The following is a 17,169-nucleotide window of genomic DNA, read 5'->3' as shown; positions in this document are numbered from 1 at the left end:
TGCCCCAAACCTTTTTACCACTATGACAAATTTAAAAAGGCATGCGAAAGTGCATTTTTACCATTCAGTTGTCTGTGTTTTACTGCATTGCATTTTAAATGACTGGCCAGGGGCCTGGAGTGTCCTTAAGGAAGCAGCTGGGTCCGTGAAGCCAATGCTTTACTCATAGAGCCAAGAAGCCCTTCCTTTGCTACCGCCCCAAATGAGCTCACATATGCTGGTTCTACTGCTCCTCCAATGTTTTATCCAAGCTGTGGCTCCCAGCGACTGCAGCGCCGCAGGGCTGTGTCGGTGCTAACGTTTCCCCTAAATGGCCCCTCAGGCTGCTGCTTGGCACAGCATCAGCACTGCCAGTACGAGAGAAGCACAGAGCCAGAGAAGCCCTCTGCCCCCCTCCACTGGCATTTTAACATCCAGCCTTGCTCTGAGCTTTTGGAGATTTAGTTTGGATGTAACAAGATTGTATTTTTGACAGCTCAACATTATGTGATCTACTTATTAAATAGAATGTGCTCTGACAAGGAAGGGTAACCTCTTTCTTACCATTTCAGAAAGGGAATTGGCAAGCACCATCCTTGCATGCTAGGCAGTGTGGTGGCCTGGCTCTGCAAAGGTGATGTTCTTCACAGGAGCAGATTTTAACAAATGTTGTTGAGGGGAATTATATCCTGCGAAGCACAAGTTGTCGGGAGATGTAAATGTACATCTCTTAGGAAGGACTAAAATGCAGACTGGGGTATGAACTGCATGGTCACACATATATTTGTGTGCGTTATGTGCAGGACAAGGGACTTAATGTCTGCTTTTTAAGTCCTTGCATGTTTATTGTGTCCAGTCTCTCCATAAATATGGGGGTGTTCTCCTATGTCTATAAAAAAAGACATGAGTCACAATTTTCATAAAGTATGGGATATTTCAAATTTATCAGTTTTTGGGTGTCCCACACAAGACAGCTGGTAGGGCTTGATTTTCACATAGTGGGTGCTAAAAATGAATCTTTTATGGGTAAATTAAAGTTATCCACTCAAAGTAGTTACTTTGTCAGTCTTCTGTCCATGAGGCTATATAATATCTGGTAAAACTAAGTAATTTTTTTCTCACTAGTATTTTTTTTTGAGCCAGTGACTAGGTCCATAAAAAAAAATCCCTGGAGATTAATGCGAGCTTCATTTAATCAAGTAAAATTACTGAGCAAAGTCCCTACACTTGTTATATATACCCCACACATTTCTTCTTCTGAAAGAAAAGACAGCCTTTCTCTGTAGCACCTTGTTTGAGTAAGCTTTCTCCTCTGCTGTTGGTAAGGCTGATGAAGAACATGTTAGTGACCTTGTTTAATGTGTTTATTTCAACAGACAAATTTTGGTATTGTCGACTTTCACCTAATCACAAGGTCTTGCACTACGGAGACTTGGAAGAAAGTCCACAGGGAGAAGTCCCTCATGATTCCTTGCAAGATAAATGTAAGTCATGCACAAAGATTGTGACCACTCTGCTTCTTTTATGCTAGTTCTTCTTTATAACTTGTAGTAGGTTTCTCTTAACATGGGACATCATTGACAGCCCTCTTTATGAAGATAGAGAGCAGGGGACATTTCCCCCTGCATTCAAACACTGCTCTCCTGGGTTTGGCAAGTGTGTGTGTGGGGACTGAGCTAAGCTTTTCAGTGAGTTCATAATTTCATTCCGCTTGGAAGCGTCATGTCTTTCCTAGGGAGGAACCCAGTTTACTTTCATTGCTCATCTAACTGCGGGTGTCAAATAAAAATACTCGGGTATATTCAGAAGCACTGCCTGTCCATGGACACAGGCAGTCTAGTGACTGGAAGAGGAATATATGGCAGAGGTCTTTTTGGTTATTGTGAGGAGTAGGCTTAGAGATGACACGCCACTGTGAACAGTATTGAGAGGACCTCACCGTTTCTGTGTACCCAACAGGGACAGGACATGCTTCTGTGGCAACTCCTACCAGGGGATTTATTGGGATTTTTCTTATGTTTAAAAGTAATTTTGGAGCTCTTCATATCCCTCATACTCTAGTGAGTTCTTCTTCTTTACCTTCAACATGAGTTGTTGGGGCTTAACCTGCAATCCAGGAAAAATTTTTAGTATAATGGAAATAATGAGTATAGTTCTGTCACTGGGAGGTGACTTCTAGAAATCCAACATTGAATAAGGGATAATTTCTTTTTGTTCTTCTCTGAAAATTCTTGGCATTATCAAATTAGACACACTTATACAGGTATTTCAGGTGGTAGTTCCACTTCTTTCATGGAATGGCAGAAAGAATAATTTTTCAGAAGTTTGAAATTTTTCCAGCCTGAAAATTGGGGAATGATTTGAAATTTACTCCCTTGACCTGTCTCCAGGCAGCACTTTTTAAAATGTCTTAGTGCTCCCAGATCCAGTCTGAGAGGGAAAGAAGAAAAGCCTGTGTGATGCTGGAGCCCTGACAGTTTGCAGTCACGTTCCCTTGTTTTCCTTGCCTTAGAGATTGCCTCAAGGATGTTCCACAGTCTTACTGCAGTCTTGGCAGAATGTAGGACAGGGCCTCACATTGCTGCATTGGCACAGAAAGAGCCTGTTTTTTTGGACAAGGCTTAGAGAAATGTTACAGTAGTGTCAGGGTGACAGAAGAATGAAAGTCACACTTGAACTGTGGGCACAGTTACAAGACCAGTAGTTCCCAGATTTGTTTGCTTTGAGCACGCTTCCACACACAAACCGCTGACCCTGACTGTGAGCTTCATCTGGCACTTGCATTTTCCATAGGCTCTTGAGCCTACTCAGGAATGTCAGGATCCCATGGGGGCAGAAGGCTCCTGCTTTAGAAACCATTGGGCCAGACCCACATGGTTCCCTCAGCATGGCTCCTGGCAGAGCAAAGACCGATGCAGTTTCAGAAAGAGGTGGTTGTTTTATCAATATCTCAGGTTTTCAGTCTATGAAAGACACAAGATTTACCACAGTGCTACCCACATTAGATGGAGTTTCATTAAACAAAGTTGAGAATATTGCAAGTCACAAGATTATAAAGTGCTACTATTGTTTGAAACATATCAGACCAAACTGGCTTGGGCATTTTACAGAATGCTTTTCATAAATGTTCTGGTTTTCTGGATAGACTTACTGATTTTCGAATTCTTAAATTTTGAATATGATGATCAACTTGTCAGCATTTGGAGCCCAGGTCCTCAGGTAAAAGAGAATATTTGGGTAAGAAAACAGAACGAAGAAAAGCAGCATCAAGCATTTTGTGTACTCCTTGCCAAGCCTGAATAATTAGTCTCTATCTCAAAAAATAAATGTGTGGGGTTTTAACCTTTTAACCTTTTCACTTCACTCTCTTCAGGCTGGCAGAGTTAACAAGTCATGCAGACTCCAGCTGGGACAGAAAACAGCTTCCCTCTTTCTCAAGGCTTTATCCATTGTGAGCACATCACATCTGTGCTCATGCCCTCCAGCATCTTGTAGTCAACTTCTGGTGCCTCCTGAAGTCTTTGATTCTATTTTCCTAAAGCAAGGCATAAGCCAAGTTCCAGATAAATAAAGATTAGGATGTCACATCAGTCTATGATGTCCCACAGTAACTGCATTTCAGATCACACAGATCAAATGTATGAAACCTGGAGAAAAGCCTTCTTGGTTGAGAGGTCTGACCTCAGAAAACCCTATCTTATGCAAACAGAGAAATTGTTTTTCTGGGCCTCTTCAGGAACACTCTCTCTTAAGAAGACCTTTGTACCATAGTTGCAGTCAAATATCTCCTTAATTTCCCAGTTTATCCTAGCTCACTCTCTCCTCTCAGAAACAGTATCTCTTCTTCACCAAAAGTAGGATACTGTCAGGGACATAAAAAGTCAGCAGGCCCACAGCATAAAATTCTGAGACTAAAGGCAGGAGAAGTTGGGTAGTGAAGAGCCAAATTATTTCCATTCTTTTCAGTTTTCCATGCAAGGCAAATACTTTAAAAATGTCTTTTACATCCCATGCCATCCGTTTGGCTGTACTGCTGAGGTAATCTGTCATAAAATATATAGTGCTGATGTACCCAGTAGAAGCATAAATGCATTTCTCCTCTCCAGTTATTTCCATTAGAGTTTGTAAAGAACTGGGCAGTAACAGGTTTTCATATTACTATCCTGTTCTATATATAAGATACTTTTCTGCAGCCACAAGGATAATGGATTATTTATAGATCATAGAAACTGTCACTCAGTGATCATATTGTATTGTAGAGCATATAGATCCTCCATAATGTAATTACCTTTGGAAAATTGACTTCCGCTTGAAACTCAGAGAAATTTATCTTTATGCTACAGTGACCTCACTCTGTGACTCTGAGTGGCAGCAGATTCCAATATTTTTTCTTAACCTTTTTTTTTTCCCCCAGTCATTTCTGATCACATTTTAAAGCAATTGGAATGGCTTATTATAAGCCTTAATATTCCTTACTCCTGCTAGTACTAGAAAGCAACTAAATTGCTGATGGGAGTGAAATAGAAAACTATTTTAAAAATACATACAGGCTTTTAAAAGAAGGACAAGAGCATGGAATGAGGGGTCCAATTTGTCCAGTATCCTCTCTCCAGCAGAGACTTTACCTGGATGCCTAGGAAAGAGCAACAACAGAGCAGGCATATTACATTAACAAGGAAGAAAACTATATGGTTTTGAGATACATGAGTACATATACTGTCCAGATATGGGTGCACATTTATGTGAAATACTCTTACCCAAGGTAGTCTAAATAGGCAAGAAAAAGTATTTTCAAACTTTTATCCAGTTGCCTGAAATTTTGTCAAGACTCACTGGTTCCTGTGTTAGTTGCTTTTTTCCAGTTTTCTTTCTTACAAAAGACTGGAAATGGCAAAGGACGTGGCAATTTTAACACATTAGTCTTGCCTCTTTTTAGGCTCTAGTTTTTTCATATTTTGCTTATAACTAATTTTCTGGGGTTTGATTTTTTTTTCTTTTTAATGCAGTGCCAGTGGCAGATATAAAAGCTGTTGTGACTGGGAAAGACTGCCCACACATGAAGGAGAAAGGAGCTCTTAAACAAAACAAGGTATGGTTCTCAAATTGTTATGAACACATACTGTGCAGAATACAAAGCTTGTCAACTTGACCTCCTTGAAGTAACACAGGTATTTTTCATTCCAGCCTGCCACATTTCCATGTATGTACATCCTTTGTTTCCACCTCAGACCATATGAGTTAAATTACTGGGACAGCTTACCCTTCTTTACTCATATTTCATGGCAGATGGGCGTTGTGTTAAGCCCAGAGCACAAGTGGAATAGTCTTTAGTAGTGATATTTTCTGCCTCTAAAGCAAAGCAGCAATGGCTGTTGGTACCTACTCCTAATTCTCTCTGATAAATAACTAGTTTGTTCCAGCTGTGTTCTCTGATGAGCCCACATTCAGTGAACACATGCCAAAATTGCAATTAATGTCCAGCTGATGATACCTGCAGGTCCAGTCAGGTAGATAAACAGCTGCCAACAAAAGGATGTAAGGTAAATCCTGGGCAATTGAGGAGCCGTATAAGGATGTGCTCAGCAGTGCATTTGGGAAAAAATGTGTAAGAGATAATATTCAGCTTAAATTAGATTTATACTACCTTCAGAGTTTCAGATCAAGAACTGTAAGCTGACAGTAGTACTAAAATTGTGCAGTGCCAGAATCTTGCAGAGTTTTTGTTAGTAAGAATTGTCTCCACATCAAGAAGTAGTGGAGTTACTAGCAAAGTCTGCCGTCATTAGTGGTGAAGGTCTTCATACCATGTTCTGTGAGGTATGTTCATAAATTTTCTATCAGGTTGTCTCTCTGAGCTTACAAGATAGCAATGAGACTCTAATGGTGTTCGGTCTGACCTAGAACAACACCCTGAGAAGTCTGGGAACCAGATCACAGGTTTTGAATCAGAATTTCTGATTACCTGAAACTTTAGACATTTTGTGTCCAACCAGAAGGAGATTTTGATGGACAAAATAGTGACGTTAAGAGTTCCTGCTTCAACACTTTAGGTTAAAATTGGAAAAAGTAGTTCTGATGGGAGCCATAAAAGCTGAGAAGGCACTGTCAAAGCTATATCACACAATTAGTTTTACCTTCACAGCTGCAACTTTCCTTAACTATGCACAGATAGGCAGAGCATCTTGAGTATTTTTTGCATTCGTTTCCATACAGAGAAGTTGTTCTCCTTTCAGCATTGGCTTTACATGGTAGGAAAAGAAAAAGTCATGCCAAGTGAGGAAGAAAAACTCCCAGGAGTGTTTTTCCTTGTTGATTTTCTGAATCAGGGCACAAACGGACACACATGAGCACAATAGATTACGTACAGCTCCTACCTCATGTTAGAGCTGAACCATCAACACATTTGGCTGGGACATTTTATGATGCATATAAAATATTTTTAGTGCTTCCTTGTCTTAGCATTCATATGTCCACGCAAAAGGGAAAGATGGAAAGCAGTGGGTGGCAGTGATGGAAATGTGTCATCATTATGGAGCAGTAATGTCTAGATAGTATTTAATGCTAAATAGGAATGCTGCAGATCAGTTTGTCCTCAGCTCTCAGCATTGCCCCATTTCCTTAGGTAAAATTGCTTTGGACTGGTATAAAATTTCTGGCTGAGAATGTGAAGATCAGGAATTCCTAGGTAGCATAGCTGCATCCATGGCTGGAGCATATTTGTGACCCAGGCAATGGCAATTGTGATGGTTTTACTATTTCTGATGTGGTGCAGGGGTTTTGATGGGGTTTGGGGTTCTTGGTTTGGTGGGTTTGGTTTTTTTTATTTCCTCAATTCCTTGTTTCTTCCCCTGAGAAGCACAGAATTTTTGAAATTATTTGTCATCCCAATCAAACTGTCAGGCACAATATTGCAACTACTAAACTGACATAGGAGGAGTAACGTGTTGTTTGCAGCATATCAAGTCATATATGGGTTATGAAATTAAAATTTATAAAAGGCAGACACAGAATGCAATTCAGCTGAATTTGGTGTATGAAACCTTTCACTTTCTGAAATTTTACAATCAGTGATATATTTTTTAAGAGGCCTTTTCATCCTGTGCTTTCTTTGTACATATATAACGTCCACCTCAATTTTATTCATTGACAGAAAAGAAAATTGAATGGCAGAATGCCATGCTATGAGCATAGCTGGAATTGGCAAAATGTCCATAACAAAGGCTTCAGTGTCTCTTCATTTGCCAGCACATGGCCATTGTTCTTCCAGCAGGACAATTTAGAAAGAAATGAGAGTTAAACTGAATTGGAATTTGCATGCATATGAAGCTGGAACAATGTGATAGGACCAGACCTGAATCCATTGCTGTTCATCTTGCCTGTGTTTTAAAATTAGGTTTAATTTTGAAATCCTTGTTTCTGACTCTCAAGTAGTATCAATGAATTTCAAGGAAATTAAGTATGTCAGATTTTGCAGCCTTCAAAAGAAAGCATGATAGAAGAATTAGAACAAAACATTGCCAGCTATTTTGAAGTGTTCTCCTATCACCCTTTATTTGCTGATGTGGCAGGTTTCAGGCTTTGTGCCTTTTTAGTCAGCTGAAATGGTTGTGCTCACTTCCTTGAGGAATGAAGCTTATCTTCTATTTCATGTTGGTTGAACAAGTTCCCTGCTTCTGCCTGTCTAGATAGGTCTTTGGGGCAGATCTGACTCTGGCAAGCAAACTCAACACGGCGAGGCCTCAGCCTTCAGTAAGACATGGGTATTTTGAGGGTATTGAAGACAGCAGACAGAAAGTAGTGAGGTCATTCCAGCTGCATGGGATCACTTTGCCATAGGCACCCAAAATGCCTGTTGATGAAAAATAGCTTGCTTCTGGCCTGTGTTGGGACCAGGGGAGACTGGGGTAGAGAGAAGCTCTGGGCATGGGAGAGCAACCTTCCCTTCATACCACCTACAGCAGCTTCCCCCACAGAGCTGAAGCCAAGGAGTGAGAAGTATCAGCCTGCCGTTGCAGAATGTCTTGTTCTCTGTTTTCAGCACAGCTCAGAAGAGAGGCACATTGTGGGTCCCAATTCCCAACCTTTGAGAAGCATCTAGGGAAGGGCAGAGGTCTGACATGTGGAAGGAGCTAGGAGTGCCAAGGGCGTGAGTTCAGCAGCTAGAGATGTGGGAAGAGGAAAGCAAAACAAAGAAGAAAGGAACAAGTTGGAGGGAATGTAAGATAAAAAAGAGCAGAGGGATAGAGAAACACGTGGAAAAAGCTTGAGTGAAAAATTACTGAGAAAGGTTGAGAAGCAGAACAGAAAAAGGAAGAGAAAACCACAGATGGCTCGTAAAGACTGACCAGTTCTCCTTTAAGAATTGCCAGTTCCTGCTTGTCATTGATGGGAGTGTAACAAAACCAGGTGGGGGTCCCTGACAAGTCAGCCAGCTCAACCACTGAGACCACTGTGGAGGGCCAGTTGGCAACTCCAGCTCCTTTGGCTTCCATTTTCCTTGACAGTTTGCTGTGCATAAAGCAGCAGAGATGCTGGCACCTGGAAGCTGTAATTCCCAAGCCTATAGAGTCCAGAGCAGCCAGCAAAGAAGCTGAGCTGTAGCCAGGCCTGCCAAAATAACACTTTTCCCTGGAAAGAGAAGTCTTTTCTCATTCTCTGCCTGACTGGAAATGACCAATCCCTTGATTTCCTGACACGTTTCTCTTCCAAGCAGAGATTTTTGTCTTCCTTTTTCTCTCTTTGAGGTGAAGAAGTTATATTCATAGGAGTTTCCCAAAGGAAAAATTACAGGGGTCAGGCCTGTGGGATTGTTGACCTTCATGAAATTCAGGAACATCATCATATAGCAGTACAAGCCCTTTTTTCAGGGCAGCATTTTATTTTCACAACCTCAGTGGCATTACTTGGTATGTTCTGTCAGTAATTTATAACACTATGTGAGGAGATAATGCTGGGTTCGTGTGGGCAGAGGTAGGTTTGTTTCTGTAATGAGGGACATCACTCTTAATAAAGTGTGGCTGAGAGACATGCCTACAACACACAAAGGCCATGTGAGCCCTGAGCCATTTGTTTGCTGAGTGCACCAGCACTGTTAGTACTTGCAGCCTCCATGGGGATTTGACACAGTGAGGATTTAACACAGCTTTGTCTCCTGTAGCCTGGCAATACATCAAGTCGAACCTAGTAACTAAACTCCAGGAAAACAAGAACATTTCCCATGAGAAGTTTAATCTCTTATTATCCAAGATTATCCCTAAGGATTGCAAGTTTTATGGTTCAGACTCTGCTCTTAATCATACAACTTCAAAATCAAAAAAGCCCTTACAGAAATCCAAATACATATGTCTGTCTCAGACTGGGAGATCAGGGGTAGAAATCTAGAACAATGTTTATACTGCAGTCCCCAAACTCAATTCTTCCATTTTAAAACTTAGTGTAGCAAATTTAGGAAGCTCTTCTGTCACTGCTGGCAGTGCAGGGACTGCTGTCAGCTGAGAGTCAGCAAAAGTCATCAGTATGACAGGGCAGAGGAAGCCAAGAGGCAAAAAGAACAGGACATGTGATACAGATAATAGTTACAAGTCAGCACTCTGCTCTGTAGTTGGGTCTCTTTCCCACAGTTAATATACCCATATCATCGAGCTTACAGATAGCAAGATCCTTGTAATGGCACTTGTAGTGATGTGGGCAGAAACCATAATATGACAACAGATAAGACAACATCTTTGCATGCTCACTGCTGGCCACTGAAAGTTCATTATTTATTCAGATTGCCTGTGTTTCCCTGTGGGAATTCAAATCCAGGTGACTTTTAGGGAAGGTCAGCACTTTATGAATTCTCCTAGGTACCTTTTACAATTTCAGCTTCAGTGCTTAGGGGGAAAAAAAGATAATTGCTTTTTCCTTTCCCAAAATTCCTTTGAGTCTTTAAGTAACCAGCATAGTTTGGCTTGACTGAGGATGACGATTCTGGTTCAGATGGAAACAAAATTACAGAAATCTCCTGAGAGTGAATAATTTAATATATTTCCAGCAGTGAAAAGAACGTAAGTATATACCAGGTTATTAATTGTCCTGACAAGATTTTTAACACAAGGAATCAAACCTTGCAGAACTTCGTGAGTTTAATCTATACAAACTGAAAAAAACTGTGAGTCTTCATGAAGAGTTTCTTGCAAGTGTACTATTATTCATTATATTGATTTCAGTCCTCACCATTGCCTAGCTCAAACTTAAATGCTAAAGTAATGCATGACCCAGTGGGCTGCAGTAAACACTGAGGTGGGTGAGTTTGTTTTTACTGAAGCATCTGTGGTGGGATTCTTGCTGTGCCAGTCTCTTGCAGTGGTCTGGTACTGCTGCAGCTTTGGCCAGACAGGAGACTACCATAACCTATTTTGAAACTTGTTTTGGGAAATAAGGGGTGGTAAAGAAGGACAGACCTGAATGTACGAATGCTCTTTAATGCAGCAATAGTATGTGTTTCTTTGTATTGTTCCAGGAGGTGCTAGAGCTTGCTTTCTCTATATTGTATGACTCAAGTGGCCAGTTGAATTTCATTGCTCCAGACAAACATGAGGTAAGTTAAGTTCAGAGTACAGAAATTTCTTTGAAGTTATCTTAGCTGCTTTAAGGCACCAGATGGCTTTATGAGAACATAAGAATGGGCATCTTGGCCCAGGGTATAGGTCCATCTAAATAAGTGTCATGTCTCAAAACAAACTGAAATTCAGGGGATTAGTATAGGAACAAGATCTTCTGCAATTTTCTTGCATGAGCCACAGAAGAAACATGTTTTGTATTCCTACATCACAGAGCACATGAAGCTCCAAATTACAGATCAGTATTTCTAAGCCCTCCTGAAATATGAGCCATAAGAAAGAGAAAAGAGAGCCTGGGCAGACCTCGAAGTTCTATAGACCTCGCTCAGCATTTCCTCATTTCTTGTGGTCTGCTGTACTTTAGACACTAGAGAATTTTGCTGTGTGAACTTTCAACACTGAGGATTTGTACAGCCAAACTTCCGAAGAATCTCTGCCAGCCTCAGTTCATTTTGACAATACCAGCATAATCAGGGGTGGTTATGCCATACTGGGTCTCAATTTCAGCCAAAGAGTTGTGGTCTCCAGAATGGCATATCCCCTTTTTCTTACTTTCACATTGCTTAAAACCATTAATGACAGGTGATCATAGAAGGCCCCCTCTATTCCATTTCTACAGGGGAGTGTTTTGCAATGGCTTTTACTTGTCTGAAGACAATGTAAATAGCAACAGCAAGGATGAATGATAGTCCCTTCCCTGCTCCCTTTTCTTAGTAAAAACTACAAGGAAATAGACAACATCATTGCCTTCTGGAATGCAATGGGATTAATTTACCTTAGTTGTGTTGAATCATTGAATGTGTTTCTCTCAAAGAAATTTCATGTAAAGGTTTAGCAGAATGCACTGTATTTAAAAAAATCCTTCTTATTTCTAAAGCAAGAAGAGTTGTGTTCCATTTGCACACTTATTTTGAGGTATCACATTTGGTCTCAGTTCACGACACTGTGTTAAGATGATGAGCTACAGAAGATTACTTTAAACTGCATTATACTGTAGTGTTTAAAAAATGCATGAAATTGCTTTACAAGTGCATTAGTTATGCCACTTCAACATTTGTTATTCTGGACTAAAACCTTCAACTAAATGTTAATTTTAGGAGAGGAGATAAGGTTATGCCCATTTGGGTCTTTCTGTGGATTAGTATTTGAGTGTCATTTTCAAGAATGTTCATTCCAGAGAAGTATTTGCTGGTCAGTTTTCATGTAAGCAGAAGGAGCAATAGTATCCCAGGCACAGTGTGCCACTAGAGCTGTAGTTCTAAGAAAAACATGTCTGTCTTCATCCTCTGAACTGAACATATGTTCAGTGGTATCTGATATAAATTCTCCAGAAACTGAAATCTAGACTGTTTCAGCTCATAAGAGTAAATGGTCATAAAAACCAACAATTTTTTCAGCCACTGTATCTCAAATATAGCCTATAGCTACAAGTGGATTTTAATGGCCTGAATGTTCAAAAGCTGCTACCGCATCCCGCTGACAGGAAGTAGCAGTGAGATGCACTAACCCAATTGCTCATGATTGCATTAAACACACCTTTTATCTTCATTTCTCTTTCTGGTCTTGTGCAGCTTCTTTGAAACAAAATATGTTCAAAAAAATGGCCAGAGGCAACAGTCTCTGCTGCCACTTGACAGTTCCCAAATGAAAGTTTTTAAAAAGACATCTCGCTTCCTCTGTATTTTTCCATGGCCTGCAGAAGAGTGAGTTGTGATGAAAGTAGAAAGTACAAGTGTTCAGAGGAAGAACTCACAAGGAAAGGCAAGTAGCATGTTGTGAAGCCCGTGACTCTTCATCAAAGTAGTTGGGGTGCCTGTTGATAGAAGTGCTGGTTTAGCAGCATTGTCAGTTTGAGAGATTTGGTGGTGACATCTCAAGATTTGGAAAGCTTTGTGTGAAGCACCAGGAATGATGTTGGTACGTGACAATTTCAGGTCAGACTTGCAGGGCTTTTTTTAAGTACTTGTGCAGCCCTCGTGATTGTAGAGTGATGTTGAAACGTGGGAGTTGAGTGTGTCCTAAAAAGAAAAATTGAATGAGGCTCATAGGATAATTCTGGCTGCAAGGAACCTTGGAGGTGTCCCGAGTCCAACCTCCTGCTCAAAGCAGGTCAGCAGTGAGCTCAGACCAGGTTGTTCAGAGCTGCATCCAGACGGATGAAGCCTGTGCAACCTTTCTAGTTCTTGAGTCCCAGGGCAATTCTTTGATAAAATCTCATTACTTAACCAGTATCATTGAGATGTGGACCTCATTCTAGCACACTTAAGTTTGTCAATTCCCTTAGCCATCTGTTCAAGCTTACTGCTAGCCAGAGGATTCAGTACCATGAGATCACTCCATTGTATTTGTTTTTAATTTAAATACTAATAACTGGTTTCAACTACATAGCAAAAAAGGTGGATTAATCTTACCCATGATTTTTGACAGAGAAACTGATGAGAGAGGCCATAATTAGGTTTCATTGGAGTTTTATGAAAATGAATCTCGTAAATTAATTTTTCAGTGGCTCTTCGTCTCTTTTGCATATTAAAAAGAAAAAAGCTTCTGAATGAATGCCTCTGTTTTTCCACCATCTCATTAGGATGTCTCTCTGCTCAACATGTGCAGGAGATAATTAGGTGCATTTGCCAATATGGAGATTAGAAAGGAAGCCCTTTTTCCAGGCCATTGCACTTACCAGAATTGTGGCCAGAATTTGGTTTCTCTGGGCCCTGAATGAATTGTATCTGGAAGAGGAGAGAACTGCAGTTCTGCTTTCTGGCTCTCTGGGATTCCTCCCCAGAGGGAGCAACTGGCCTCACTCGCTGCGCAGGTGATGGACAATTTACGTCAGGGGCTGCATCTGTTGAAAAGATTCTCTGCTCTCCTGTAACCTGAGCAGAGCCTTTTGCTTTTCTGTTCCTTTCTTCATAAAGAAATCAGGGAAAACTTTCCCGAAGAAAGATTTCAAGTAAATCGTAGAAGATGATAGTCTGTTCAAATATAACTATTTTTCTAGAATAGCTCCTTTCTTTTCCTGATGTTCTGCATACGCTCCAAAAAAACTACATGCTTTAAAAGTCTTCAGTGGCACACTGACAGCCTAGAATAGGCAGGCTAAGTTGTTTATTTAGTACTTGTCAGCAGGACAACCTGAACTCTAAAGTCTCTTCTATATAGCTGATCTCATATTAAAGCTGCAGCTTGGCTTGTCCACACCCTGGGTGAAAAAGCTCCCTCTGCTACTGTTTTGTTACTGACTTAAGTGGGTTGGATTTCACTTCGGATGCTGAAGTGTGCTAACCCGTCCTATTTTTAAAATATGCCCTTTTTCTGGATGAAGAGGGGGGCTTCTCTCTCTTCCTTAAAAATAATCCTCATTTCTGCTATGGGATGAAGTCAACCATGGCTATCTTTAAACTCGGCAGCATCATGTAGCAAATGGTCAGCTAAATTTAAAAACCTTTTTTTTGGCATGAAATCCAGCAGAAGTATTTGTAAGATAAAAATGCAGTTACGGTTGATTTAATTTTTCTCCTGCAAACTAGGACACAAGTTCATGATTGAAATCTTTATTTTTAGATGACAGCATTTGAGTACTTCTGTTCATAGTTGAATAAATGGCTTGTAGTAATAAATGAAAGTGACTTATTCAATAGAAGTTGACTCTAGATCACCAATCTCCCTTGAATTTGCTGCTGATTTAAAATGGTTATTCAGCCCACGTTTATCACAAGCTGTCAGCTGTTGGGAAAGATGGCATCTCTTATTAGGAAAAAGCTACCAGTAAGGAAAAGGTTTTAGAGGCCAGGTCAGCATTTGCAGCATTTAGTATTACACCCAAGCAGCTTGGCATTTAATTTTCATTAAGGACACAGCATTAACTGACTGTAGCTTTCATAACATGTTATTTTGTGTAAAATAGTGGTAAACTAGGCATAGATATGTGAGACTATCAATTGTAACAACTTCATGTATAGGAAAGCAAACCATGATTAAAAGTAGATATGTAGCACAGGATTTTTTAGACAATGAGTCAAGAAGGATTTGGGGTGGGATTCAGTTCACCTAACTTAACTGTCTTGGAATTAAAAGTTTAGTTAGTGTAAGATAATCAGGCTTTTTTGATAGGGAAAGAGAATGAGAGGAGTGAAGGATATTTCTCCAGAGGTTTGTTGTCCTAAGTTAGATATTGTTCCTTCTCCAGTAAGTCTGGAAGGACATTCAGCAAGAAGTTTGGAGGAGATAGCAAATTGTCAAACAACTAAATACTGTCATTTCTTCCCATTTTATGGATTTTTTTTCCATTTTCTGAGCAGCTCAGTGAAAGGCTTTTTCATGATACGAGCTGATAAAAGGCATCAAACTAATTTTAGGTCTCTTTGTAAGTCGCCATGGGAGCAAGAACTGTAGATGACCAGACCAGACAAGGAGTTTGTGTATGAAAAGCCTATTAATGACAGTTCTTATCCTTTTCCTGTGCAGTATTGTGTATGGACCGATGGTTTGAACGCCCTCCTTGGGAAGGATATGTTGAGTGACCTAACGCGGAACGACCTAGACACGCTGCTCAGCATGGAGATAAAGCTACGCCTCCTTGACTTGGAAAATATACAGATCCCAGATGCTCCCCCACCTATCCCAAAGGAGCCCAGCAACTACGACTTTGTATATGACTGTAACTGAGGCAGTCACTGAAACTTGCTCTGAAACTGGAAATACATTATAACTGGAGAGAGATTAAAAAAAAAAAAAAAAGAAAGAAGAGCGTGAGGAAAAAAAGAAACCCACTTTTGCACCTTGGATCTTGGCTTTGGGGAGGGATGTAGAAACACTTGCATTCCTCCCTGTTCCCTGCACCCCTTCCTTCCCCATTCCCATCTTCCCCATTGCTCATCCAAATCCACATTGCTTTAATTAACTTGTAATTGCAGGCCATTGGCCTTGCTTAAGGCAAAGACTGCCATTAAGAAGCACCCTCCTGAGGACTTTTTTTACATTTTTAATACTGGAATAGACATTCTTAACTAAAGGACGTTGTTATCAAACTGCATGCCTGTGAAACCCACTTGGCAGGGCAGAGGCTTTAACTGGAAGGAGGAGGGAGGTAGGGAGCAAAAGCAGCTACTGTAAGCAGAAGATATCCCCAGACACTCACAAGAGTCTGCTCACCACTGAATCCAATGTGATGATGGAATTCGTTAACTGCTTCCCAGTGCTTGCACCATCCGTCACTGTCATTATTCTCTCCACCGTCATCTCAGCTCTTGCCTCCAGCCTTCACCCAACTGATCGGCTCCCAGAATGGAAAGTCTGCAGGTTTTTGCTGTACCATATGCTGCAATGCTGCAACAGCTTTTAACTTCTTTTCCTCCCAGCTCTTACAATAGCCCCACACTAGCAGATCACTCGCACAAACCGTGTATGAAGCCACTAGTGTGTCCCATTCCTGTAGCGTTCCCTAAGCCTCAGTTGCCTCTGAAATTGGCTTGTTGCTATTTGAAGTGATTTTTATTTCCTTGGTCCAAAGTTCAACAGTAATTTTCACAAATTAATTACAACTGCCAAACATCCAGGTTTACATTGTTGTCATTGCTACAGTGTTAGAAATTTGCAAGGGATTTTTTTTGTACGGGTTCTAATTTTTTTATTTTATTTTGCCAAACAAATATATTTAATGAAAACTAATTTCATTGTGAGTACTTTTGGGGAACAATATTTTTACTTAATTTCCATTTGGAACATTTGCCCTGAAGGGAAGAAACCACCTTTCCCTTCAACTTCACTGTTGAATAAAAATCTGAGTTGTGATGATTCTTGGAACTTTGTTTTTCTTCTGAAGTTGTCTCTTATTCCTTATGGTTGCTAGTAATTCTGAACTGTTTAGTGCAAAGAGGAGTGGGAAAACCTTTCTTATCTGCATCTGATTTAACTTACTTGTTTGTTAGTGGTGACAAGGATGAGATGAATCCAGAGATCTCCATTGCCATGGTTACATGAGCCTTCCTGTGACAAGGGCCCTTGTGAAATCCAAAATCCCAGCATACTGATGTGCTCATGGTCAGTTCAAGGCTGCTGCCTTTCCTGTGTTTGCTGGAGAACTGTCTTCCTGTATGTATTTCCATTTTCTCCACTGAGAGTGTTTATGGCTGCAGCAGATTGTTATTTGGAAGGTTTGAGCTTTGTAGGATGGATTCCCTTCATCCTCATGTTTTTCTAGATATTTCACTGAGTTCAATTCCTAAAGTCCGAGTCTAGAGGAACCTGCCAGCTCTTTCCCTCCCCCTGCACATGCTGGAGACAGATGTTTATCAGTGTAAGCTTCTCTCCTGCTCAGACCCAGCTGAAAAAGACTGTGGAGGGGTTTTATCAGAACTCATGCAAGTGAGAAACCCAGAAGGTGGTTCCAATTCTGACAGTCATAGAAGTTCTCAACTGAGGTGGCCTTTGCTCCATCCACATCGCTGTGGGGAAACATCCTGACTGGCCTCACACCAGTTGAGAAGTGATGCAGGTGCAATGAAAAGGAAGATAATGAGAACATTGTATGAATTTGAGCATGAAAGTTCCAAGGAAGGTGCCTTCCTGAAGCTGTGCTTGCAGTATTTTT

General features: G+C 40.6%; 1 protein-coding gene across 3 annotated transcripts in view; it reads left to right on the top strand.

Annotated features, from left to right (window-relative positions):
* The window catches only part of ELMO1 (engulfment and cell motility 1), a 305,477-nt gene extending 289,104 nt beyond the window's left edge, over positions 1 to 16,373 (top strand). For all 3 annotated transcript variants that reach the window (XM_082295294.1, XM_082295295.1, XM_082295296.1), the window contains 4 exons: positions 1,356 to 1,463; positions 4,986 to 5,068; positions 10,481 to 10,558; positions 15,045 to 16,373. In XM_082295294.1, the coding sequence (XP_082151420.1) occupies positions 1,356 to 1,463; positions 4,986 to 5,068; positions 10,481 to 10,558; positions 15,045 to 15,245 (470 nt within the window). In that variant the 3' untranslated portion in view covers positions 15,246 to 16,373. The remainder of the gene's footprint in view (positions 1 to 1,355; positions 1,464 to 4,985; positions 5,069 to 10,480; positions 10,559 to 15,044) is intronic.
* Positions 16,374 to 17,169: the final 796 nt, after the last annotated feature.

The sequence above is a fragment of the Coloeus monedula genome, assembly GCF_965178545.1.
Source record: "Coloeus monedula genome assembly, chromosome: 1".
NCBI classification, from domain to species: Eukaryota; Metazoa; Chordata; class Aves; order Passeriformes; family Corvidae; genus Coloeus; species Coloeus monedula.
The sequence above is the reverse complement of the archived record's forward strand: the minus strand, read 5'-3'. Positions and strand labels throughout refer to the sequence as shown.